The 23,360-nt window shown below is 36.6% G+C and overlaps 1 protein-coding gene across 1 annotated transcript in view; it reads left to right on the top strand.

Annotated features, from left to right (window-relative positions):
• The window catches only part of LOC110213178 (neuron navigator 3), a 449,693-nt gene that overhangs the window by 362,874 nt on the left and 63,459 nt on the right, over positions 1-23,360 (top strand). The window contains 3 exon segments of the mRNA XM_020993448.2: positions 4,666-4,689; positions 8,139-8,216; positions 21,397-21,480. Of these exon segments, the coding sequence (XP_020849107.1) occupies positions 4,666-4,689; positions 8,139-8,216; positions 21,397-21,480 (186 nt within the window).

Consider the following 23,360-nt stretch of genomic DNA (forward strand, 5'->3'; position numbering starts at 1 on the left):
ATACAGCAAAATAATATAGAATTTTAGAACAAGCAGAAATTATGTTAGGCTGGGGATCAAAATTTGCTTAGTATAACCATTCTCGAGGAGGACCCATTACATCAGGAGGGTGATGTCTTGACTTGCAGGTGAATAGGATTTAAGTGAGGCAGAGAGTTGTTCAAAGTCATTGCATCACTCTCTCCTCCAGGGTCATCTGAGTCCAGGGACAAGACATAGATAGGTCAAGATGACTGGAGATGATGGCAGATGCAGTGGGAGACCTTGGCTTTTTAAGCCAGGTCTCATTTTGTCTAAGATGACACCCATTCATGGCTAGGCAAGAAATGAGCAAAAGATGGCCTTAGTTGCCTACTCAAAACAAAACAAAAAATCAAACTGGGAAGGGAAGACCCTCAGGGTTTCTGGCCTAAGAAGTGATGATTAAGCTTTAATCTTGAAGAACTGAGCAGAATTTTAGCAGACAAAGATGGGTGAAGAAATATCTTCTAGGAGTAAGGAAAAGCATGAGCCAAAGTACAGAGATTAGAAGGAGCTGCAGGTCTTAAGATCACAGATATGAAACCGAAAGGGACTCTGGAGGCAACCCAGGTCAAGGGGGTTCATAGGACTGGCCCAAGGCAACAATAAATGGCCAAACAAGGAATCAACCCCAGAATGCCTTTCAGTAAGTATTTATTAAGAATATTCAATGGACAGGGCAGTATGGTAGACTCTGGAGACAGGTACAAAAACAAAAACGAAACTCAGGGACTTGACATTCTACTAGGGAAAACCAGTGAGGAAATAGGTTAGAATTTGCAAAATATATAAAGACTAAATACAAAGTAGGGTTCTTTTTTGTTATTGGTTTTTTTTTTGTTTTTAATGGGGGAATGTTGAACACTAAGTGCTGGGGAGATCAGGAAAAGCATTATATAGAAAGTAACACTTGAATTTGACTTTGACAAAAGTTTACATACTGAGAAGAGTAAGGAAAAGGGAGACAGCCTGTTTATACACACAGAGGTAAAACAGTATATTATCAAGTTTAACTCAATCACACAGTTCATGAAGATGATTAATGTTGAGATGGGTCTGTAAAGATAATTTGGAGCCAGATTGTGAAGGACTCTAAGTGCTTGGTTTGTGTTTGATCCTAGACATAGTATAATGACTGCTGAAATTATTTGAGTGAGGCAGTGATGGGACCAGACCTCAACTTTTAGAATATCAATTCTGTAGCTTGGGGTAGTATAGATTAGAGAAGAGAGATCAAATGCAGGGAAGTCAATTAGGAGACTATTACAATATTGCAAGCAAGAGGTGATGAGGGCTTGAATGAGGGTGATGGCTAAATGGTGCATTCCTGTTGGAGATCGACAGGGCAGGTTATTCCTTTTTAATCAACCAATAGCAAAAGCCAATATGTACAGCAGAGAATATGCTATATAATTGTTTTATAACCCTCAGGGAAGAATCAATTTCAATAGAAAGCTTTGAACTGTGTTGTTGATGGAAAATTCAGTGGAACAAAGAAAAGCACCTCATATAGTAGCACCAAAGGTGTTATGACCATCTTAGGCCATTTTTAAATTATTATGCCTTGATAAGAACAAGTCTAGAAGTAGCATTTGGATAGGTGGAAAAATAGAGAGTAATATACAAATAACTCATATAAAACATGGGGAGGGAATAAAAAAGGGGGGAAATTGCATGATAATTTTATTATATATTTAAAAAGAATAGCAAGATGGATAAATTTGCAGTTTCATAGGCAATCACCTTTTTTTAAAAATTCTGTTATGTTATGAACATGCATGTTTTACTTTATAAATTAAAAGTAAGAATAAATAAACATTTTAAAAGTAATTAGAATAAATTATAAGAATAATAAAAGAAAATATGGGGACTATCCAGGATACAGAGCAAATTGAAGTGGAGATCAAGCCATGTCTGTATATGACTTGTATATGGTTCTGTGAAATCAAAATATAAGCCATAGGATCATGGATTTAGAAACAAAAAAGATGCTAATGACCATCTAGGCCAACCTCCTCATTTAGAGATGAGGAACCTGATAAGGTCTCTTACATGTCCTATTTATGTGACCTTATCCTCTCCAGCCCTTAGTTTTCTCATCTGGCAAATCAGAGATTTGGACTTTGCTCTTGTTAATCATTTTAGTTGTATCTGACTTGTTGTGACTCCATTTGGGGTTTTCTTGGCAAAAGATATTGGAATCATTTGCCATTTCCTTCTCCAGCTCATTTTACAGATGAGGAAACTGAGGCAGACAGGGTTAAGTGACTTGCCCAGGGTCATACAGCTGGTAGGTATCTATTTGTGTGGATTTGGGAAGTCCCTTAACCTCTCTAGCCCATAGCTTTCTCATCCATAAAATCAGAGGTTGGGACTAGAAGACCCTTAAGGTGTAGTCCAGTTCTAAATCTATGAGTGATTTGGTCAAGATGATACCAGGAATAAGTACTAGAGGCAGCATTTGAACCTCACTCCAAATCCTTCCCATGTGGCATCATCCCCTTCCCATCCTAAAATATGTTGCCTTGTTTAATGTGTAAAATTGCATATATATATACATATATATACATACACACATATGTATGTGTATGTGTATGTATATGTGTATACATGTATGTGTGTGTGTATGTATGTGTGTATATATGTATATATGTGTGTGTCTATCTCTATCATCTATCTATCTACATATGAGTTCTTCTACTTAGAAAAGAAATTCTGTTATTGGAGGGGGAAGGGATTTGCTATTGTTTTAACCGAGGTTAAAATACAACAGCACAGCCATAATGAAGTAAAAATGATGTGATTTGTTTTGAAATAGAGCATCTAAGCTTCCAGGCCTGGTGTCAGGAAGCTGATTCCTCTTCCTGAGTTCAAATCTGGGCTCAGACATTTAACTAGCTGTATGACTGTTAGAAATAGACTTGACACCAAAAATTTAGTATCAAGAAAATTTATTAAAAAGAAAGTCCAGAGGATTTAGAAGTTTCTGGCCAGAAGCGGGCTCCACCCCTCTTCAGGAGGGGTGGGCCCTGAGTGTAAGGGCAAGTGTGCTTTTATGCAGTTGAATTCGGCGCCAAACCTCCCAGGCCAGGATTGGTCCAACCCTTCCCAGGTTACACCTTTCCTTACATGTTTCTCCTTGATATGCTCAAGTTTGTTCCCCCTCCCTTGGTCATACATCCCATGACTCGTTAATGAGGCTCTAATTTTATGCGGGGTGTGTCAGATAATAGTAATGAAGTTCATTAAGCAGGCGCACTAACATTTTTCAGGTGTCCTCAGGTTGACCCTAACGGGTCTGAGCTGGCTCGACCCTTATCTTGATTTGAGGGTCTTTATGGAACAGTCAACTTATTTTAATTGGCTAAGCCTGAGCCTACCTGCAGTGTACTACCTCCTGGAGCTGTTGTTCTTTAAATCTCTGCATTATTCTACCTGTGGAAACTTAAGCCCTTCTAACTCTAACAGTGACTCTGGCAAGTCACTTAACCCTGTCTGCCTCAGTTTCCTCATTTATAAAATGAGCTGGAGAAGGAAATGGCAAACCCCTCCAGTATCTTTGCCAAGAAAACCCTAAATGGGATCATGGAGAGTCAGACAAAACTGAAAAATGACTAAACAACAAAAATCTAGGTATAGCATTTGTTTTGTGCTGGCTTATTATTTTTACTCATTCCTGGAGGGAAGAAAAAAAAAAGAATAGTTTATTTTTTTACTTACAGGTATTTTTGTATCAACTAATCAGGGCAATTAAAAACAGCAGACAAAAGATTGTTTTTCAGGTTTTAAATGAAACTGTTTGAATGCAATGAACACAGTTGCCTTATTCAGTAGCATTGTCCCCTCTCCTGCTTCTGCTGGAACGAGGCGGCTTCCCAAAAGAAATGGCTCCCCTAACTCATTTCCTAGCATTATTGCAACCCAGCCTGAAGAGATAAACCAGAGCTAAGAGTGTTTTTCACAATTGAGGCCAAAAACACCCAGCAGGCTACTCCAACAGTCCTCATTTTCATAAGCTCTTAAACTAAAAGATGTTTATCAGCTACTTCTACCACTGTCATACTTAGGGCTCTCATTTTGCTGACTTGTGGCTTAATAGAGAAAGACAATAGAAATGAAAACAATGGTGATCAGCAGAGGTTCACAAAGTTGAATTTTTTTGTTTGTTTTGCTTGTTTTGCAACTTTTTTTTGCTTCACTTAAGATATGTTAGGACAGTATATAAGGACTTGGCTTTCTGTTGTGGGATTTATAAGAATTATTGTTTTTGATGCCATTGCATTTCCCATAAGTCATACAGAATGGCCCTTAAAGTCTAACTAGAAACAGTCAGATTCCCCTATACTTTTTTTTTTGCTTCTATCTGATGCTATGATCAGTATGCTGTCAATCATAAAAGAAAGGAAGCTGTTTTTAGGTTGCAAATAACTTGATTCTAATGACATCATTAACTCATTCTTTACCATAAGGTCATGGATTTAGAGCTGGAAAGTTCCATAAAGAGGTTATAGAGTCCAACTACTTAGTTTACCACCAAAGACAATAAACTGAAACCAAGAGAATTTAAATAATAACCCTAAATGCATTTCACTTGTATGTATACTAAATTTCCCTGATTCTAAAGTCACTCTTTCTCTTTCACAGGCTGAAGAAAAAGCGCATTCTGAGGTAAATACATAAATAATAATAATTCTCCATCATCTCTATTTCTATGTATCTTTATCTCTATCATCTCTCTACCTCTCTATCATCTCTTCCTACCACTCTGTCTCTCTTTTAATTCCCTTCCTTCCTTCTTTTGTTCCTTCTTTCCTTCCTTTCTTTTATCCTTCCTTCCTTCCAGTCTATCATTAATTGTAGCTCTCTATGCCTAAATCCTAATAGCATTCTTACATGTTAATGGTGTTAAAATTCATGAATAATGGGACATTGCTACCACTAGAGGTCTCCATGATACAATTGCTGGACAAATATGGGCTCTTCTATTTGCTGAGAATATTTTACAGAAAGACTGTAGAAAGGTACCAGAATTCTTTTAATGAAAAGACCCCTCAAAATTAAAGGGAAATACTGTAGGCACTTTCACCACACAGATTTCTAGTCCAGATTCTTCTATAACTGGTATTTTGTTACAATTTCATTTCGCCAGGCCTCTGGAATGCCACAGTATGTACTGGTTCCTAAGTGTAAGATATTTACAGGACAAAATAAGTGACTTTAAGTCCAATTCCCTAATCGACTTGGTTGTTCGCAAAGTCATTTATGACTCTGATGGCTGTTTCGTGAGGCTTGTGTGGTAGGTATGTGGTTCTAATCCCATACAAAAATTTGACCATATACTTCTCTATCATGTTCAAGTCAGATTTGGGTCTACAGAGAATGTGTGTGTGTGTGTGTGTGTGTGTGTGTGTGTGTGTGTGTTGTGTGTGTGTAAGACGTGACCTTGCCAGAAGATATCTAACTTAGATATTCTTCAAAGAGAAATAATGATTTTCTGGATGGTTTATGCTGAGGCAACACAATTGAAGAGGAAAAACAATTGTGTTGGCAACTACCCATGCAGATAAATTCCTTTCTTGCAATCCCTATTTAATTATCCCTCATCAGCATACATTTTAATGTCATTTCTGTGTTCACAGTTGGTAGACTGAAGCATGTCCATGAGGTTCAAATGCCCAAATTACTTTCCATGGTAAACCATACGTTTTTTTTTTCCAAGGCCTATAACATGGTTGAAAAGCTTGATACAGATCAAGAAATATCTTATCTCTTGGCTTCCTCAGCAAGTTCCAGCTTCTTTTTCACTATCTGTACCTCATAATATGGTTGTTAAGCATTTTTGCTTTTCTTATTTACAATAGTATTGCTTCTGAATGCATTCTGGATCATATCACAGATGAACTCTGTTTCAAACTCTAAGTGTCCATACAGAGAATGGGATCGAATTAGAGTTTTGTGTTGGAATAGACCACTAAGGGAAAGATGATTGTATAACAGACAGGAAGTTATCTAAGATGATTTGGTGACATTATGTCTAGAGATCTAAGAACATGACTCCCAGAGTCCTTTAAAATATATGAAAATAACTAGAGCGGTGTTTGGCATCAGTATGTATCTCTTTTTGAACAGTAATAATTTGAGGTCTAACTTACAAACACAACAAACATCTGATAGCCTTCTATTTTTCCATTGGCCTAGAGCTCTCTTAACAGAGAAAACTAATATTTTTGTGAAATGTAGTAGAATAAAGTATCCCAAACTTGCCCTCTTTGAAAATCACCTAGACCAAATATGCAAACTAATCCATGTTAGACTTTAACTTCCATTTGACTGTGGAAGAGGAAAAAAAGAATTTAGTTGAACCATGTCAGGAATCTTTTTTTCAGGCCAAGGTAATTAAGCCACAAAGAAGGATTGTCATTAGAGAATAGAGCCTTATATGACTAGAAAGTTTTTCACCATTAAAAAACCAAATCCTTTAAGGAAAGGACTTACTGTAGAGTTAAATGCCCAAAAAATTTCACAAAATGCAGGTGCCTACTAATAATGACTTAAATTTCATACTTAATATTGGTAAGAGAATTAGTGTGAGGTCAACATATGAATTAATTCTTGAAGCAAAGATGACAGATATCTCCCACTGTATTTTTAACCTAACATCTGGGTTAATTTTGGGAAAAAAAGGATTTGGTATTTTAAATTAATGTGTAACAGTTCAGTGGTTTACCTTTTCATTTAAAAAAAAATACTTTCTTGTCGTCTTAATGAATGGATGTGCCAGACAACAAAACTATCGTAAACACTCATTAAGGTATAATTTAGTGAAAAGTACACTAATAGGAAATGTAGACATCTTCCCTACATTAGGCAACATGAATACTGATTGTTCCCTGAAGCGCATATATTAGAGATGAGACTTGGCTTGCCTATCGGCTATAGAATTTTCTACAAGCATCAAAGTAGCCAAACCTGGACATATAGATACAGATGAAGAGAGACCACAGGTAGTCTAATAGCAGAGCATACACACACAGGGATTTGGAAATTTTTGTCAATGTAGGAAGCAAATGAATTTTTAAAATAGTTTAAGATTAAAAACATTTTAAAGCTTTTCTTCTAGTGTATAAGTTTGAGATAAGAGGATATAAGATGAAAGGGGACAATGATTTTGTTGACAGGGGAAGGTAAAAGCAAAGGGAGCTCAAAGAAATTTTAAAATTATTTTGTTTTCAAGTTTGATTCATGATATTTAGCATATAGTTATGTTCTCTCTCATTCTCTGCTCTAAGTGTATCACAAGTGGAATTTGATTTCAATGCTGAAAATAATTTGGTATTTCTTTCTTTAGGATTTGGAATTTTTGTATGGGGAATCTGAGTTTGAATCTTTAAATTGAGTATTTCTCTTCTTAGTGAAACAATTTCATTTATCCTTAATAAATCATCAGCTAATGAAAGCATAAAGATCAACTTAAATAAATATTTAAAAAAACCATCCCCCCACAATTTCATTGAAAGGGGCTTTTCCATGGCTAGTATTTCAGAGTGGAATCTTTCTATATTTTATACGTTTCTGTTAAGAAAATTCATTATTTACTGGCCAGCTGGCTGGTGATAAGCCTCTCTGGATGTACCAAGATTGACTAGAGATGAACAAATTTGTGAATCGCCCCATATTTGAAATGTTTTTGTTTGGTTTTGTTTGTGTGTGTGTGTGTGTGAGAGAGGCAGTTGGGGTTAAGTGACTTGCCCAAGGTCACACAGCTAGTAAGTGTCAAGTGTCTGAGACTGGATTTGAACTCAGGTCTTCCTGATTCCAAGTCTGGAGCTCTATCTACTACTGTACCTAGCTGCCCCTATGTTTTTAAACTTGGTAGTACCAACAGTACAGTCTGGGATATAGTAAAAAATATTAATAATAATAATGATAAATTAGATGCTCCATCTGTCTGTCTATCTATCCATCGCTATCATTTGTCTGTCCATCTATTTAATACCTGTCAGTTTGACCTTTACCAGATTTCATAGTGTCCTTCGTATCAAAATGTGTCATTAGAATGAGTCTTAATTGAAAGTCAAGCTAAACTAGTACATTCAATTTTTTTCCCCCAAATTTAGCAAATTCACAAACTACGGAGGGAGCTGGTCGCATCACAGGAAAAGGTTGCAACGCTCACATCTCAACTTTCAGCAAATGTAAGTCATTTCTGGTTTTTGATATGAGAAAAGCTCAGGGATTGCAGTGATGTAATATGACCCTGTTTGTATTAGTGGTAGAAATTCTCTGTTACTTAATTTTCAAGTGTTTTCTTGGACTTGCAGTTTTTAGTTTATTTAGGTTTGTGAGAAGCTAGGTAGAACAGTAGATAGAATGTGGGACTTGGAGTCATAGAGGCCTGAGTCTGAATCCTGGTTTCTTTACTTGTTAGCTGTGTGTCCCTGGGCAAATCACAAAAGCTAAGTATCAATTACCTCATCTATAAAATAGGGATAATAATAACATCTACCTGTTCTGCATCACTGCCTCTCAATGGCAAAAATGTAATAGAATAATAAAGCATAATACGTATCCGTGGGCAGCCAGATGATGCAGTGGGCAGAGTACCAGACTGGGAATCAAGAAGACTTCTCCTCCTGAGTTCAAATCTAGCCTCAGGCCCTTACTAGCTGTGTGACCTGGGGCAAGTCAGTTAATCCTGTTTGCCGTAGTTTCCTCATCTGTAAAATGAGCTGGAGAAAGAAATGGCAAACCACTCCAGTATCTTTGCCAAGAAAACCCCAAATGGAGTCATGGAAAATCAGACATGACCTAAAAGGACTAAACAATGATATCCAGCCCAAATCTCTTCTGAGCTCCAGTTGCTTCTCATCAACTACCTTTTGGCCATCTCAAAGTGAAGGTCCTCTGAGTATCTCAGACTCAATATATCTGACAGAGTACTCATTAACTTTCCCAACAAATCCTCTCCTCTTCTGAAGGAAAGGTATGTATTACTTTAATAGGTGGATACATATTGCTGTTGAAGACATCACCATTCCATCAGTGACCTTGGAGTCATCCTCAGCTCCTCACTCTCACTCCTCTATTTATCTAATTTGTTACCAATTCTTGTACTTTTTAATCTCAACATTTTCCTCTTCTCTCTACCCATGTAGAAGCAACCCTAATTCAGGTCTCCATCTCTTCTGGTCTGAACTACTGCAATAGCTTATAGGTCCAGACAAATGCTAATAGTATTGCCTCTTAGACTGTTCCAACTATTCAGTATGTATCTCAGATATACCTAGTTGTTTACATGTTGTCTTCTCCATTCTAATATGAATTCCTTGAGGGTGGGACCAGTTTTTTCATCTTTCTTTGTATCTTCTTCCTTAAGTATAGTGCCTAGTGCAAGGTAAACAATAAATGTTTATTGATTGGTTGATTGATTTATTGAGTGACTTGGATAGGAAAGACTCTTCTTTCAAGGATACTACTATTTTAGGTTGTTTCAGGGAAAGGTTTGTCTATAAATAACTATAGTATGATACAGAGAAGAATAAAATAAATGCTAAGAAGCGATCCAATTTAAGTCTGGATAATTTTCACTTCAGGGGATGAGGTCAAGAAAGGGATTATGGGGGAGATATTGTATTACCTGAATTAGGCCTTGAAGAAAGGTAGGGCAATCAGCTGGGATTGGAGAAAGAGGAGTTCATTCTCTGCATAAGCAAACACCCAGTTATAGGGGAGGGTGAGACAAGAGCCAAGGGTTTGGGAATTGTTCACTGGAACGTACAATCTATAGAGAGAAGTTAGAGATAATGCTGAAAATATGAAGGATTTTAAATGTCAGAATTACAAATTTTTTACTCTGTTAGCTAGGCAGTTGGAGAGATATTGAAAGTTTATGTACACTAATATGAATAGAACTGAGTGTTATATTAGTAAGATTATGTGGATACAATGTGAAGTGAGGATTGGAGAAAGGATAAGCTGGAAACAGCAAGATGAATCAGGAAGTTGTTATTAATAGTCTAAATAAGACAAGATGAGGGTCTCAATTAGACTATGTGCATGGGAAAATTCTTTCAATGAAATAGAGAAATTATAGGGGGATGGACAGGAAGTTCTGTGAGCAGAGATAAAAATTTTAATTCAATTGAATGAACATTTATTAAGCATTTAGCATGTGCAAGATGAGGGGAAGGAAGCAAGACATACAGATAGAAAGCAGACCTAGAATCAGAGCCCTTGGAAATTCACTTAAACTACGTAGTGTAGACAATGTGACAGTCTGCATTGGCATAGGGATTTCCCTACAGTGAAAAAAGTAGGTCTGCCCTGGCAAGTGCTGATGTCTGGAATGCATTTTTCCATTTCACAGAGCTTCTCTCTTCTTCAAGACTGAGTAAACATCATCTTCTGCTTGAAAAACTTTCCTAATTCCCCCAACTTCCAGTACCTTCCTCCTAAACCATCTTGTATTTGCATACTTTGCAGTTATTTGTATTCATTCTGTATTGGCTTACATGTGTACTTATCTCCACCATTAGAATGTAAACTTGTAGGTAGGGATTATTTCATTCTTGGCATGTTCAAGAATGTCTGATGTTACAGATTCCTCAAAGAAGATGAGGACTGGGGGAAAAAACAGCATTGGATTTGATGACTGAAATTAGGGGTGACCTTTGAGACAGTAATTTTAGCAGAGTGGTTGGGATAAATCATAAGAGAGGAAATGAAAAAAATGAAAGTATTGGCTATTAAACATAGACTTTTTAAAAAAAGTTATATTTATTATGAAAGAGGAGAGAGATGAAATGGTAGTTGGGTAGAACAATGTTCAAGAGAAAGTTTTTTTTTTATTTTGGGATTGATGAGAACATAGGTGGAGGATAATGGAAAGAAAAGAAATGATTGAAGATGCATAAAAGGGGATAATTAAATAAAGAAATGCTTTGCAGTTAAAAGGAAACTGGAGTTAGAGGCTCATCTGTCATTTCCTATATGTGTAGGTATATTTGGACAAGTCACTTCATCTGGTTGACCCTCATACATGCCAGCTATCTCATAAGGTTATCTTGAAAGACCTTGAGAATTGAGCAAGAGCCTAGAAATAAGCTAGAGATGATGGGATTAATGGCATAGTTGCAGGATAATTATTTAGCCAGGATGAGAGTTACCTATTTTTCCTGAGACATTATAAAAAAAGGGAAATGAGGACATGATACCGATCAATTTTGAGGATTTGAGTTGATAACCTTAGTCTTTTCAGTGAAGTCATCTGCTATTAAAGTGAAAGGGATGGGGTTCATTTGGGAATTTAAGGGAAAAGAAAAGTATTTGGAGTAATCATGGAGGAGAACAACAGTCATAAAACTAGAGAAAATTCTAACCAGTAAGAACCAACTGGGTTTATACCTTAAGTTTATATTGGGTGAAATCTGTTCTAATTTTTTTCCTACAGTGATACAGAGGAGACACTATATTGAGTGGTAGGGGTACCTAGAATTAAGAATTAGTATGGCAAGAGCAACGGAAGGTTGGGGTATGAGACAGTGAGGATTTTCTTAGGTGTTAGTTCCTGAATCATTAAAGAGACAGCCTCTATGGTCAGTCCTGTGTAGGGAGATGGGTGAAATTGTAGTGAGAAAGCTGGATTTTGGAAAATGCTGGAGAGGTCAAGAGGCTGGAGACCATAAATGAACGATCATAGATTTAAAGTTGTAAAGGACCCATCTTATTATAGATGAGAAAACAAAAAAAAAATGGTTTTAGTGAGAGTCAGAAAGTTGGAGAGAGGTAGAAAGGTAAGATGCTATAGTTTTGGACAGAAAGAGAATTTAGTCAGTCCCATACATTTTAAAGATATAGAAAATGAGGCCCAGAGAAGTGTAAAGTCGGCTACTCAAGGTTACATAGCTACCTAGTTCTAGAACTGAAAATAATAACTAATCTTCCTGACTCCTGGTTCTCTTGTACTTAATACAATGCTGTATGTCAAGATATGATTCTTACAAGGGACAAGAAAATGTTTCAAGACTTTCCAAGATTTGAATCATTCATAAGCTAATTATTAACTACAAACCATCCTGGAATAGAGCTAGGAAGTCTTTGATCCTTAAGGCCAAAATGGATTTCTTGGAGCAGAAAAAGACATCACAGATTTTACATAACATTTTATGATTTCCACTCAATAACTAAGACAGACTGATCATGGCCAATTTTCACCCTTGGTTCATGTTTCATTTCATTCCATCTGAACTGATCTCTATTGATCTCACTAAAGGGATGGGGAGGAGGGAAGTTCTGTTTTTATTTATTTATAATGCTCTCTCAACATGAGCCAAGGCATTTTCTTCACATAACTGTCTTCATATTCCTATTTGGAGGTTGAAAGGAGTTTTTTTTTTGTCTTGATATCTAAATGTTTTTGCTTTTTGATTCAATGTAAGCAGTACATATAAAATTTAATGCAGCTGAATTTAGTGAGTGTTTCCAGTGATCTCTTCATTGCCAAATGTGATGGTCTTTTCTCAGTTCTCATCCTTCTTGACCTCTCATTGCATTTGATGCTGCTGACCTTCTGAATACTATTTCTTCCCTCTCTCTTGCTTCTGAGACTTAAGATTTAAATCCCTACCTTTGGGACAAAAAAAAAAGAAAAGAAAAGAAAAGAAAAGAAAGGAGGAAAAAGAGAAAAAAAAGATATAGTATATCAAGCAATCATATTTCCTCAGGAAAGACCAAGCTCATACTTCCTAGCAAAGTTTTTGTTAGATTGAAAATTGAAGAGCGCATTCCATTGCCTGTGCAAAGATGCCAAGATAGGAGACTGAATATGATAGATGGATATACTGACTCTAGAAGAGATTCCCATTTTATGATTTTCTTGAAATTCAGCTTTCTCTCTTATTACCTCTTTCACAGTAAGTAGACAAATCTAAACATTAGTTCTAAAAGGGTAATTTTTAGTTTGACACATAAATAGTCATGTCACTTCTTACTTACCTGATCTAGCCTGGCCAGTATTTGGTAGAATATGTTCAGATCTTCCCTCCTTCCTATGAATAGCTTGAATCAATGGAAAAAGACAAAGTGTTGTGAAATCGTACCAATCCAACAGGGCCTCTGCTAAGCAAATAGGATGTTTTTCCCAACATGGTTTCTGAACTATCTCTGAATTTATATCCTTTAGTTAAACAGCCAGACAATAGCCCTAGATAAATAGGAAACACTACAGGAGGCCCAGTGACTCTTGACAGGCTTCCCAATTCCTTCTATCCTCTCTTATACTATGTCATTTAGTCATGATCAGGTGGGCTGCTTTGACTTATTCAATAAGTTTGTGTCAGCTAATCGGACTTTTATGAATCTTGATACTCTTGTCCTTGGCCTCTTAGATACTTCTGGATTCTGAAGTTAAGTAAAGCTAACATTTAAAAAATTATGAAATGAATATGTAATAAAATGCATTTTCTACCTTTCATCAGATTAAGTTATATTCTAATCAATTAAATTAACTCTAGGGATGGTATTTCATTCAAAATCCTTTGTTCTGTTTCTTTGAACTATTTTACATTAAATGAACTGACAATTTCCCTTCCTCCCCCTAGCCCTTTACAAAGAGAAATTGTAATTTGTAAATTCAGTTATAAAGTTGCATTTAAATTATTTCCCATCTAAAGGCCAACTAAACAAGAAGTGTAACTTTGTTTGGCTGTGATAGAGATTATTCTTGGCTAATCTAAATATTCATAAACCATAACTTTCATGATTCTTTTTTTTTTGAAGCCATCGATCGATTCTAAGTATCCAATGTGGGCATTTTCCATATGGTTGATAGGTGTCACCTAAAATATGTGAACAAACCCTAGAAGGACTAAGCTTATATGAATTATCCATTTTATTATTCAGAGTCCAAGAAATTATCTCTATCGTTTTAGACTATGCAGGAATCAGAAATTAAAGATAAATACCAGGTGTTCAGTAACACACACTCCCTAACACTTAGCAAATCTCTTCTCATCTATTACCTTGACAGACTTCATCTAAGTAAAGGCAGAAGAGATTCATTATCATTGAGACAAAACGGAACACTGGCTTTAAAATCTTGCTGTTGGCCAAAGAAAATTCAAACTCAGGCAAACCTAGATTAGTCCTTCCTTTCCTTCCTACTCAGAAAGATTCATGATTGTGACATAGCTATCATTCTTTGATAATATTTCAAGCAAGATCTAGTGTCCTGTGTTTTAAGTGGCATTGCTTTCCATTTCTCTTAAGTGGTTTCCTTTGACCTAGATGGAAATGGTCCTTTAGCTTTGACTCCACAACCCTGTCCATTTTCCTGGTGACATTGGAGAGCTATCAACTGCTCCCCAGTTTGTTGAAGGGTAGTGTGGCCCTGTTTTCCTTTCTTTACTATCCTTACTTCCTCTTCCTTATTTCCATTCTTGGGAATCTCTAGTTAAGCCCCACAAGCTTCCTTTAAATACTCTAAATACAGGCCTCTACCACTTTTATTATAGAATTACTGACTAGTCTAAATCTTCTTGAAAGCCCCTTTAAGTCCCAAATTAACTGGAACAGCCCTATTTTGTAACTGTTCCATTTGGTCAACCCTTGTGTACCTTCCATATTGAAATTCAACAAAGGTTATAGAAATAACTTCTGTCTGTAGAACACTGAACTGGGGGAGAGACAAAATTTAGTAAGTCTAATAAGAAGAAAGTAATCCAAATGGCTCTGATGCTGTTGAAAACTTTTTTTCCCATCATTTTAAACATCAAGTTTCATTTTTAATGTATTAACAGTAGCAGTACTTTGCTGATATTATGATGGATTAAAGAGAAATAACTCTCTGAGGATTAATCAATAATAGGCAAGTTAATTTAGCCTGTCAAATGTTTATTAAATGCATCCCATGTTCAAGATACTTTGCTAAATTCCAGAAATATGTATACAGGAATGACCTTAATGTTCTAATGAGGAGATATAATAGATATACAGATAAGTAGCTCAAAGGTAACTAAAGGAAGAAAAGGGTCCCAGAAACTACAGGATCAGGAAATTCCTCTTGAAAGATATAGCACCTGACCTGATTCTTGAAAGGAAATGAATGGTCCTTGTGTGGGACATCGACCCCAACCCAAATTAAACTCAGAGACTTCTCAAAGTGGAAAGCAAAGGTTACCTTTATTACAATCTGGTGAGATGGCTGTCTGCTCCTCCAATACACGTGGAGAGAGAGAGAGAAAGAGAGAGAGACATGCCTAACAGGGGCCATCTTATAAAAGCAAATCTTTGCTCACCATGAAAACAAGTCTCCACCCACCACTATCCCTTACCCTCTTAATTGGGGGTGGGCTTACATTCTAAGGTCCAGAGTTTCTTCCTATCCCCTTAACCAGGAGGTGGAACTTACATTCCAAAATTCAAAGCCAAGGACAAACAGCTCAGGTTAGGTGTGGGGCAGGGCTTATTCTTTCTGTTAAGTGCTTGAAAACAGGGTCTGAGTGGGGGAGGATTTTGAAAGTAGTAATCAAGAATTATTTGACCCTTTGAGGAACCTTCACTTCTGAGAGTTCATTTCTCACACTACCTTCTGAACTCAATACCTTAATTACACTGAGAAGTCTTCACCGGGACATCCCATTCATCCTGAAAGATGGAAATGAGGAAGGAGTGCATTCTAGCAAGAGTTGATGCATTATTGGAATTCATGGAGATAAGAGATAGAGTAATGAGTTCAAGAAAGACTTTGACTAGGAAGTAAAGTCATATATGAAAATGAAAATATGAAGTGGAGCTGGAAAAGTTATTTATTGCTCCTCCTTTGTTCTCCAAATGAAGCAATGGCTTCAGGAGGGTGATGTCTTGATTTGCAAATGAATTGGGTTTAAGTAAGGCAGGGCTGTGCAATTATCAGCCTCACTCTTTCCTCTAGGGTCATCTGAGTCCAGTGGCAAGACTTGGGTCAGGATGACTAGAGATGGCCCCTTGTGGAGTGGCACAGTCAGTGATTAAAGGCTAGGTAAAAATTGAGGCAAAAGATGACCTAGTTTGCCTTCATAATAGAATCGTTCTGGGAGGGGAAGACCTTCAGAGATTCTGGCCAGAACAATAAACAATTGCTATTTACACTCCCTCTGTGTCATCAAAACCCAAGCAATGAGCCAGTAAAGCTTGGGCAGAGACCTATCATTAGCCAACAAGTAAAAGTCAGAGCCCATTGTGATTCAAATGGAGCTATTTGACTATGGCTTGAAAAACAGATTGAAGTCAGATTATGGAGGATCTTGAATGCCAGGATAAATAGTTTATGCTTTATTTGAGAAGCTATAGGCAGAAGCACAAGGCTTTTTTGCTGTTAATGCCACACAGACCTCTTCCTTAAGGAACGCTGTTTTGTTGTGTAGCTGATCAGAAAACTAGATTTCCCTCTTTTTTTTTTTTGAGCTGATAGGAAATCTGTGCTCAGGATAACTCAAAGCATAACAAGTATTTTATTTACTTCTCTGATGTTTCCAAAATACTGCAATCATTTCCCCAATAGGTTATTCTCTGTAATAACCCATGTTTCTATAGCAATGATCTGTGCTTTTATGTTTCTCCTCCTACTAATTTGATGAAATAGGCAGCAATAGATGAAGTAGTTTATTCAAGCTTGTGTACTGATGCAATAACAGTTTTACAATTAAACCTCAAAACCCCTAAATTCCTAGACTTCAGGGACAATGCTTGCTGCTGGTCTAATTTGGGGAGATAGTTCACTTATCCTTAGAATTCCAAGGAGGCTTAAAAGATCATCATTTGGTATCTTGCCTTTTAGTAATGCTGTAAACATAATTATTCTCTTGGAAATTTCCTTTAAAGAAAGTGAATGAATCTTTGGGTTTATTTCACTGTGAAGTAGTCCTACTTGGATAGATTCAAAAGATTTAGATTTTAATATTAGGGTAAAAAAAGTTATTCTTGTTCTTTCTCTTATCTGGCACAGAGGACTTGTTCACATGGAAGAATGCTTTTGATTTTGTTGTTTTCTCTAAGTCCCTGGTTATAAGGGCACGAAGAAAACCCAATAACTATGATAACATTAAAAATGATAGATAAAATTTATTCAGTGCTTTAAAGTTTGCAAAAACAGTTTATAAATATTAGATAATTATGGGTTATAGTTAATCCAGGTATCATCATTCTCATTTTTCAGATAAATCTCTTATTAAAGTACTTTGCCAGTAGGCAAACACTTAAATGTTACAGGCTTGTCTTGAACCCAGGGCTTCTTGACTTCTGAGTCTAGAATTCTATGCCCTACGTCATAATGATGGGGTATGGGCCCAAAGTGAGACCTTTGTCCCAATTTGGGCTCCATTTGTCTATGGGTCCTAGAAAACCTTTGGATTGTCCTTGAATTCTCCCACTTGATCAAGGAGATCTCTGGCATTCCCCTGAGGCCATGATTCCTTTGTTTTGGCTACACCCAGTTCCCCACTTCTGTTATCCTTGACCTAGCCTGGCCCTTTGTTTTGGCTATACCCTATCCCCCAATTACCTAGCTTGGCCCTCCATTGTCTTGCCTCCCTTGGTCACACCTAGGCTCCATTTCCCTGGAATTCTATCACCTCATAGACTACTAGGCCACTCCTGGATCCCTCCCACAGTCTTTCTGTATATAAGCTCCATCTTGTCTCCATTAAGGCATGCAGATTTTGGTAATCTAGCCGATAGCCCATAGATGTTCAGATCCCTTAAGAGTCTAGCTAATATGGCAAATCTTCAATAAACATTGCTTTTGGCTGAAAGAAGGCTTGGGTCAAATTCTTTCAGGCAGGACCCGTGATTTTGGGATTCCAGAACCCCTAACCTCAAAGTTGATGTGGATGTAATCTTTCAAAATAGTTTTCTGCAAAGTGATGCCTATAGTACCTTTATGTGCCTATAAATGAAATAGGGATTGCTTAGTGTGGAGAATGTCCTCCTCTAACATCTGGCCATGCAAACCTGAAAGGGACATGTGAGGTTACCTTCTTCAACAGTGTTCATGTCATTCAGCCCTGTAATCCTAGATTCTTCTACATCTGTTCAAGGGAAGTTTTGAACTTGGTATCGCAAATAATTTATTGCATGGAAATTATAACTCTCCCCTCAGTGACTATGAGAACCAAAAGTAACAGCTTTCATTGGAGAAACATTTGAAACATTAGAGAGGACAATGAATACTCAAATCCATGATTGGAACCCCCTCACTCCAATACCTGTCTCAATCCTATTGAACTAGCTCCAAAGACTTTATAGTAATCATCTACTTTTCCTACTCAACAGGATGTTCATAACAATGAATTAAGTAGGAACATTTCTTTTATAGGAAAACTAAACTATCTATGCATCTCTTCATGAATCTTGAAAGTCACAAACCTTTCAACTATTAAAGACTTGATATTTCCTTTTGGTGCTAAGAGACCCTAAATAGGACAGTCTCACATTGCTATTGTTTTATTTATCATCTATCACCACCCTTTCCTTTCTGGATAAATAGAAAAGTTGTACTAAATGCAGACTGAACTATGATCCTTTCCCTTTGTTCTTATTCCTGTTGAACCAAATGGTCTATATGGCTGTCTTGGGGGGGAAAAAAAGAAAAAAAAACTTCTTTGATAAAATCCACAAGCAGTGGCTTAACTTTTTTAAAGGGAAGTATTCCCCTGGGAATTTATAAGAAGACATGGAAATGTCCTCACCAATCCACTATTGAAATTCAATTCATCTTGTAATTACCCAAAACTACTTATATGTATAGGTATTTGGCAGAAGTATAGTGGAATTGACATCAGAAATCCCCATCCCTAATGACAACTCTGTTGATTATTGATTATTGTAAAATGATAGGGAAAGGTTAATAAGCACTTCTTTCTGAGACAGATTCATCACCATGTCAATTATCTAAAGGTATTTTCTAAGTATTTTCACAGAATGTAAAATACTATCTTTCCCCCCCCTATTTCTAGGGAACTAAAAACAATTTGGTTTAAACTCTGGCTAGGGATGAATGTAGAGCTTGAGTGAAGCATGGAAGAACAACATTCCCTCTAGCCATAATTCTTCCCCACTGCCCCCATACCATCCTCCTTCCTGCAAGTCAGGTAGCAGTAACTGAAGGCATTTCTGGAAGTAAACAAATCTGGGAAAGAAAAGGCTCATTCTTGAAAGAAAAAATGTTATGAGAGTGACTGGTGGCTCTAAGTCTCGAAAGCACTGCCAAGCCTTTGTTTAGACTGCTGAACTATCAGTAGTGTGTGGGACAAAGACCACTTACTCAAAATTAAAACAAAGACTTAGATACCTTGAAAGTAGAAAGGTGTTTATTGCTTTCTTAAGAGAAAGGGTGCCACCCCTAGTTGCCATTGCCAGCCAGGAGATTATGAATTGGTCACAGAAAGGAAGCCTTATTTATACCCTAACTTGAGCTCCTCCTCCCTAATCCCTTTCCCCTTATCCCATTGGCTGGGCTTAAGGGGGCATAATCTATTCACAGCCCCAGCAACACAGACACAAGTTTGCCCAGAGACAAGAAAAGATGGGAAGTTTTGCAAGGGCAAGCAGTTCAGGTTGGGAGTAGGGCTATTCTTTCTGCTAAGTGCTTAAAAACAGGATCTGAGCAGGGGAAGGTTTTGAAAGCAACAATCAAGAACTATGAACAAGAACTACTGACCCTTTGAGGAGGCTTCACTTCTGAGAGCTCATCTCTCCCAATAGTAAGTTTGGGGAAAGCTTCACAATTTGGAGTTGGAAGGTGTTGTAGATATCATCTACTACAACCTTTTGTTTTATAAATGATGAATTGAGCCCTAAAGAAGTCAAACGTTTTGGCCTATGGCCTCCCAGGTCCTCTATTGGCCAAACTCAGTGTTAATCATTAGAATATATTAATGCTATAAGTCATGGAATCTCTTTTTTCTCATATATTAAAAACAAGTTCATCAGTTTTAGATAGTTTAACTCTATTCCTTCCCAAAAGTGGGAGAATGGAGGGATTCCAGATGACTTCTTTGGATGAAAACCTTTTCAGTATTCTCTGATTTAAATTGTGTTGTTGTTTAAGATATAAATATGAATGAAGCCTCATATTAAAATATTTCTTACCTGTGTATTGTTTGTGTTATGTCAAATAGGCATTCTTGACTTACAAAAAGAACAATTTTGATAGTACATTGTTAAATCTAATAAATACTTTTAAAAATGAAACAACTCTCCATAATTGAAAATTAACAGTTACGTATACAATTTTTTTTCTTCTGTGAATTTTTTTTTCTTTTAGGATTAAGGTCATAATACAAAAGAAATGTTTAAATGTACTTTCTCTGAAGTTTTAAATAAAATAACAAGGTCCAAAAAAAAAGTATGTGAAAGAAAATGCTACTGAGTAAGTGTAGTTTCCCATGGATAGATGTTTGCTGCCTCAGTTGGAGGGGAAAAAAGAAGCTAAGCCCTTTCATTGAAAATGGTTTCTAAAGCAAAGACAAATCTTGTAGGCTCAATTCTTCTGAGTAGGAACAGAAGAAAGCTAATGTTATGTCTGACAGCAGATGTCTCCCACTTGAAGGAGAGTATTGTTAAATCAGGAAAGTTAACAATATCTTCAAAGGTCATCAGGGGAGTATAAAACTGTGGGACATGTTCTCATAAACCATTTTAGTGACCCACTTTAGAGCTTTGGTTCTCAAAAGTTGGAAGCTTAGGACTATGTCCAGCACATCTCGATGTCAGTTCTTTCTGTCATAGGGAAATCAGAAGGAGTAATTAATCATTAGGTTCCATTCCCCTGTTGTATTAGAATCAAATGAGGTGTCCAGGTACTTAAAAGAATGAGCTTTTGAAGATGGGAACTGGGAAAAGAAAATTTACATCAAAGGAAGAGTAAAATAGGGCTTGTCATCAGAGCATAGATTTAGGGCTAGAAGGAATCTTAGAGGATACTGCATATAATGCTCTCATTTTACAGATGAGGAAACTGAGACATAGAGAGGTAAGAAGAATTGCCCAGGAACAGACATATAAAAAACTCTTTACCATTTGAATGCAGGTCCTTCTAACTCTAATCCACTAAATTATAAACTCTTTGAGAGCAACAAATGCATTTTGCCTCCTTTTGTATCCCCAGTGCTTAGCACATAGTAGGTGCTTAATTAGTATTTTGTTATTTATTTTTTAAAATAATTTTTATTGATCTAAACCCAGCATAAAGATTGTGTGTGTGTGTGTGTGTGTGTATGTGATTTAGCTAAAGATAACACTTGATAATAAGCATTTATCCAATGAAGGTTATTTTTTCCATTACCCCTTTCATGTAAATCTTGGATGACATTTGAAACACTTCTTCCATTTCTTTCACAGGCTCATCTAGTAGCAGCTTTTGAAAAAAGCTTAGGGAATATGACTGGCCGTCTGCAAAGCTTAACCATGACAGCAGAACAAAAGGTATGTTTATAGCAACTGATTTTAGGACACAGAAAGATTTGGCAAATTTTATCAGGTGTATGACTGCTTAAATAATAGAGGATGTATCTTCCTTTTAGAGACTTTGACACTCAGTCTTAATAAAAGTCTGGCTGTTAGTAGTCCACAGTTTCCCATTTGCACTGTCATGCAGAAGTTGAAAGATAAAAATATTTCATTTATAGATTTTAATTAAAGGGACCCTGACTTTCAGCTTAACCCATATTCGAAGAATCAATGTCAAAAATTTCTTAAGTCCTCTCAGAGTGTTTCACTAGTGTCTGGAGCCTTTCTCAGAACACTAAATGCTAAGGAAAATTAAAAAAAATATTATCAGAAAGAAAATACAATTTTTAGGAATTTTATATAGCTGGAAGAGCAGCTAGGTGGCACAGTGCATAGAGTGCCAGGCCTGGAGGCAGGAATGTTCATCTTCTTAATTTCAAATCTGGCCTCAGACATTTACTAGTTGTGTGACCCTGGACATGTCACTTACCTCTGTTTGCCTTAGTTTCTTCATCTATAAAATGAGCTGGAGAAGGAAAAGGCAGCCACTCCAGTATCTTTGCCAAGAAAATCCCAAATGGGTTCATGTAAAGTTGGAAATGACTGAAAAAAAAAATTATGTAACAGTAACAAAACATACCTGGAAAGAGTTCCATCTAGACAGGACATTATAAAAATAGGAAAAGATTCATAGTAAGGTCTCAATTATAGAAAGGAAAGAAGCATTTATTAAATACCTACTATGTATCAGGTACTATGCTAAGCATTTTACACAAATTATCTCATTTGATCTTTACAACAATCCTGGGAAGTAAAGCTATTAATTATCCTCTTTTTGCAGTTGAGGGAACTGTGGCAAAGAGAATTTAAGTGACTTGTTCATGATCACAGAGCTAATAAATTTTTGAGGCTTTATTTGAATTTGGGCCTTCCTGACTCCATTCCTACTGCTCCGTCTACTGTGCCAACTGGCTGCCTCTTTAGCAATTATAAATAGTAAAATATTATCGACTCATTTCCCAAACAGAATTCAATTCCATTTGGACAAGCATTTATACTAATATACACATACACATACTAAGCATCACATACTTTGATGGGCACTTGGGATACAGAGGAAATGAAAGGAACTCACATTCTATTGGAGAAAAACAACACATATTCAGATAAGTAAATACAAAATTTATTCCAAGTAAATAAAGAGGGGAGATGATAACAATTGGAATGGTTAAGGTGGGCCTCATATAGGTGATGGCTGCCAAGTTGAGCCTTGAAAGGAGCCAGGGATTTCAGGCAATGAAGGTGAGGAGAGAAAGTGTTCCCGGTATGAAGGAAAACTTGTGCAAAGACATAGGGAAGGGAGATAGGGTGATCTATTTGAGTAATAGCACAGAGAGCACTTTGTCTGGAACATAGATAACATGAAGGAGGTAACTGATTATCCTCTAAATACCAAAGTACTGTGTAAGATATGAGGAAAGCCCAGAGATTAACTAACTGGGTCAATCCTCCAAATTATCTTTTAGTCTAGGATAGGATAAGGTAGTAACAAAAGTAATTATAATAAATAAAATTAAATGAGGGAGAAAGGTCATTACTGAAAGAAGGTCATCAGGAAGCATTGGTATTTGAATTGTGGTTCACTAGATGGATAGAAATTTAACAAGTAATGGCAATGGTGAAGGCAGGCAGATGTCTGAATATGGAGGTCCGGGATGCCAGACAAAGTAATTTGAACTTGGTAAGTAGTAGGCAAGCACTGATTTTTTTTTTTGGTAAACAGTATTTTATTTTTTAAATTACATATAAAAATAATTTCCAATATTCATATCTATAAGATTTTGAGTTCCAATTTT

The sequence above is a fragment of the Phascolarctos cinereus genome, unplaced genomic scaffold, assembly GCF_003287225.1.
Source record: "Phascolarctos cinereus isolate Bilbo 61053 unplaced genomic scaffold, phaCin_HiC Scaffold_1;HRSCAF=81, whole genome shotgun sequence".
NCBI classification, from domain to species: Eukaryota; Metazoa; Chordata; class Mammalia; order Diprotodontia; family Phascolarctidae; genus Phascolarctos; species Phascolarctos cinereus.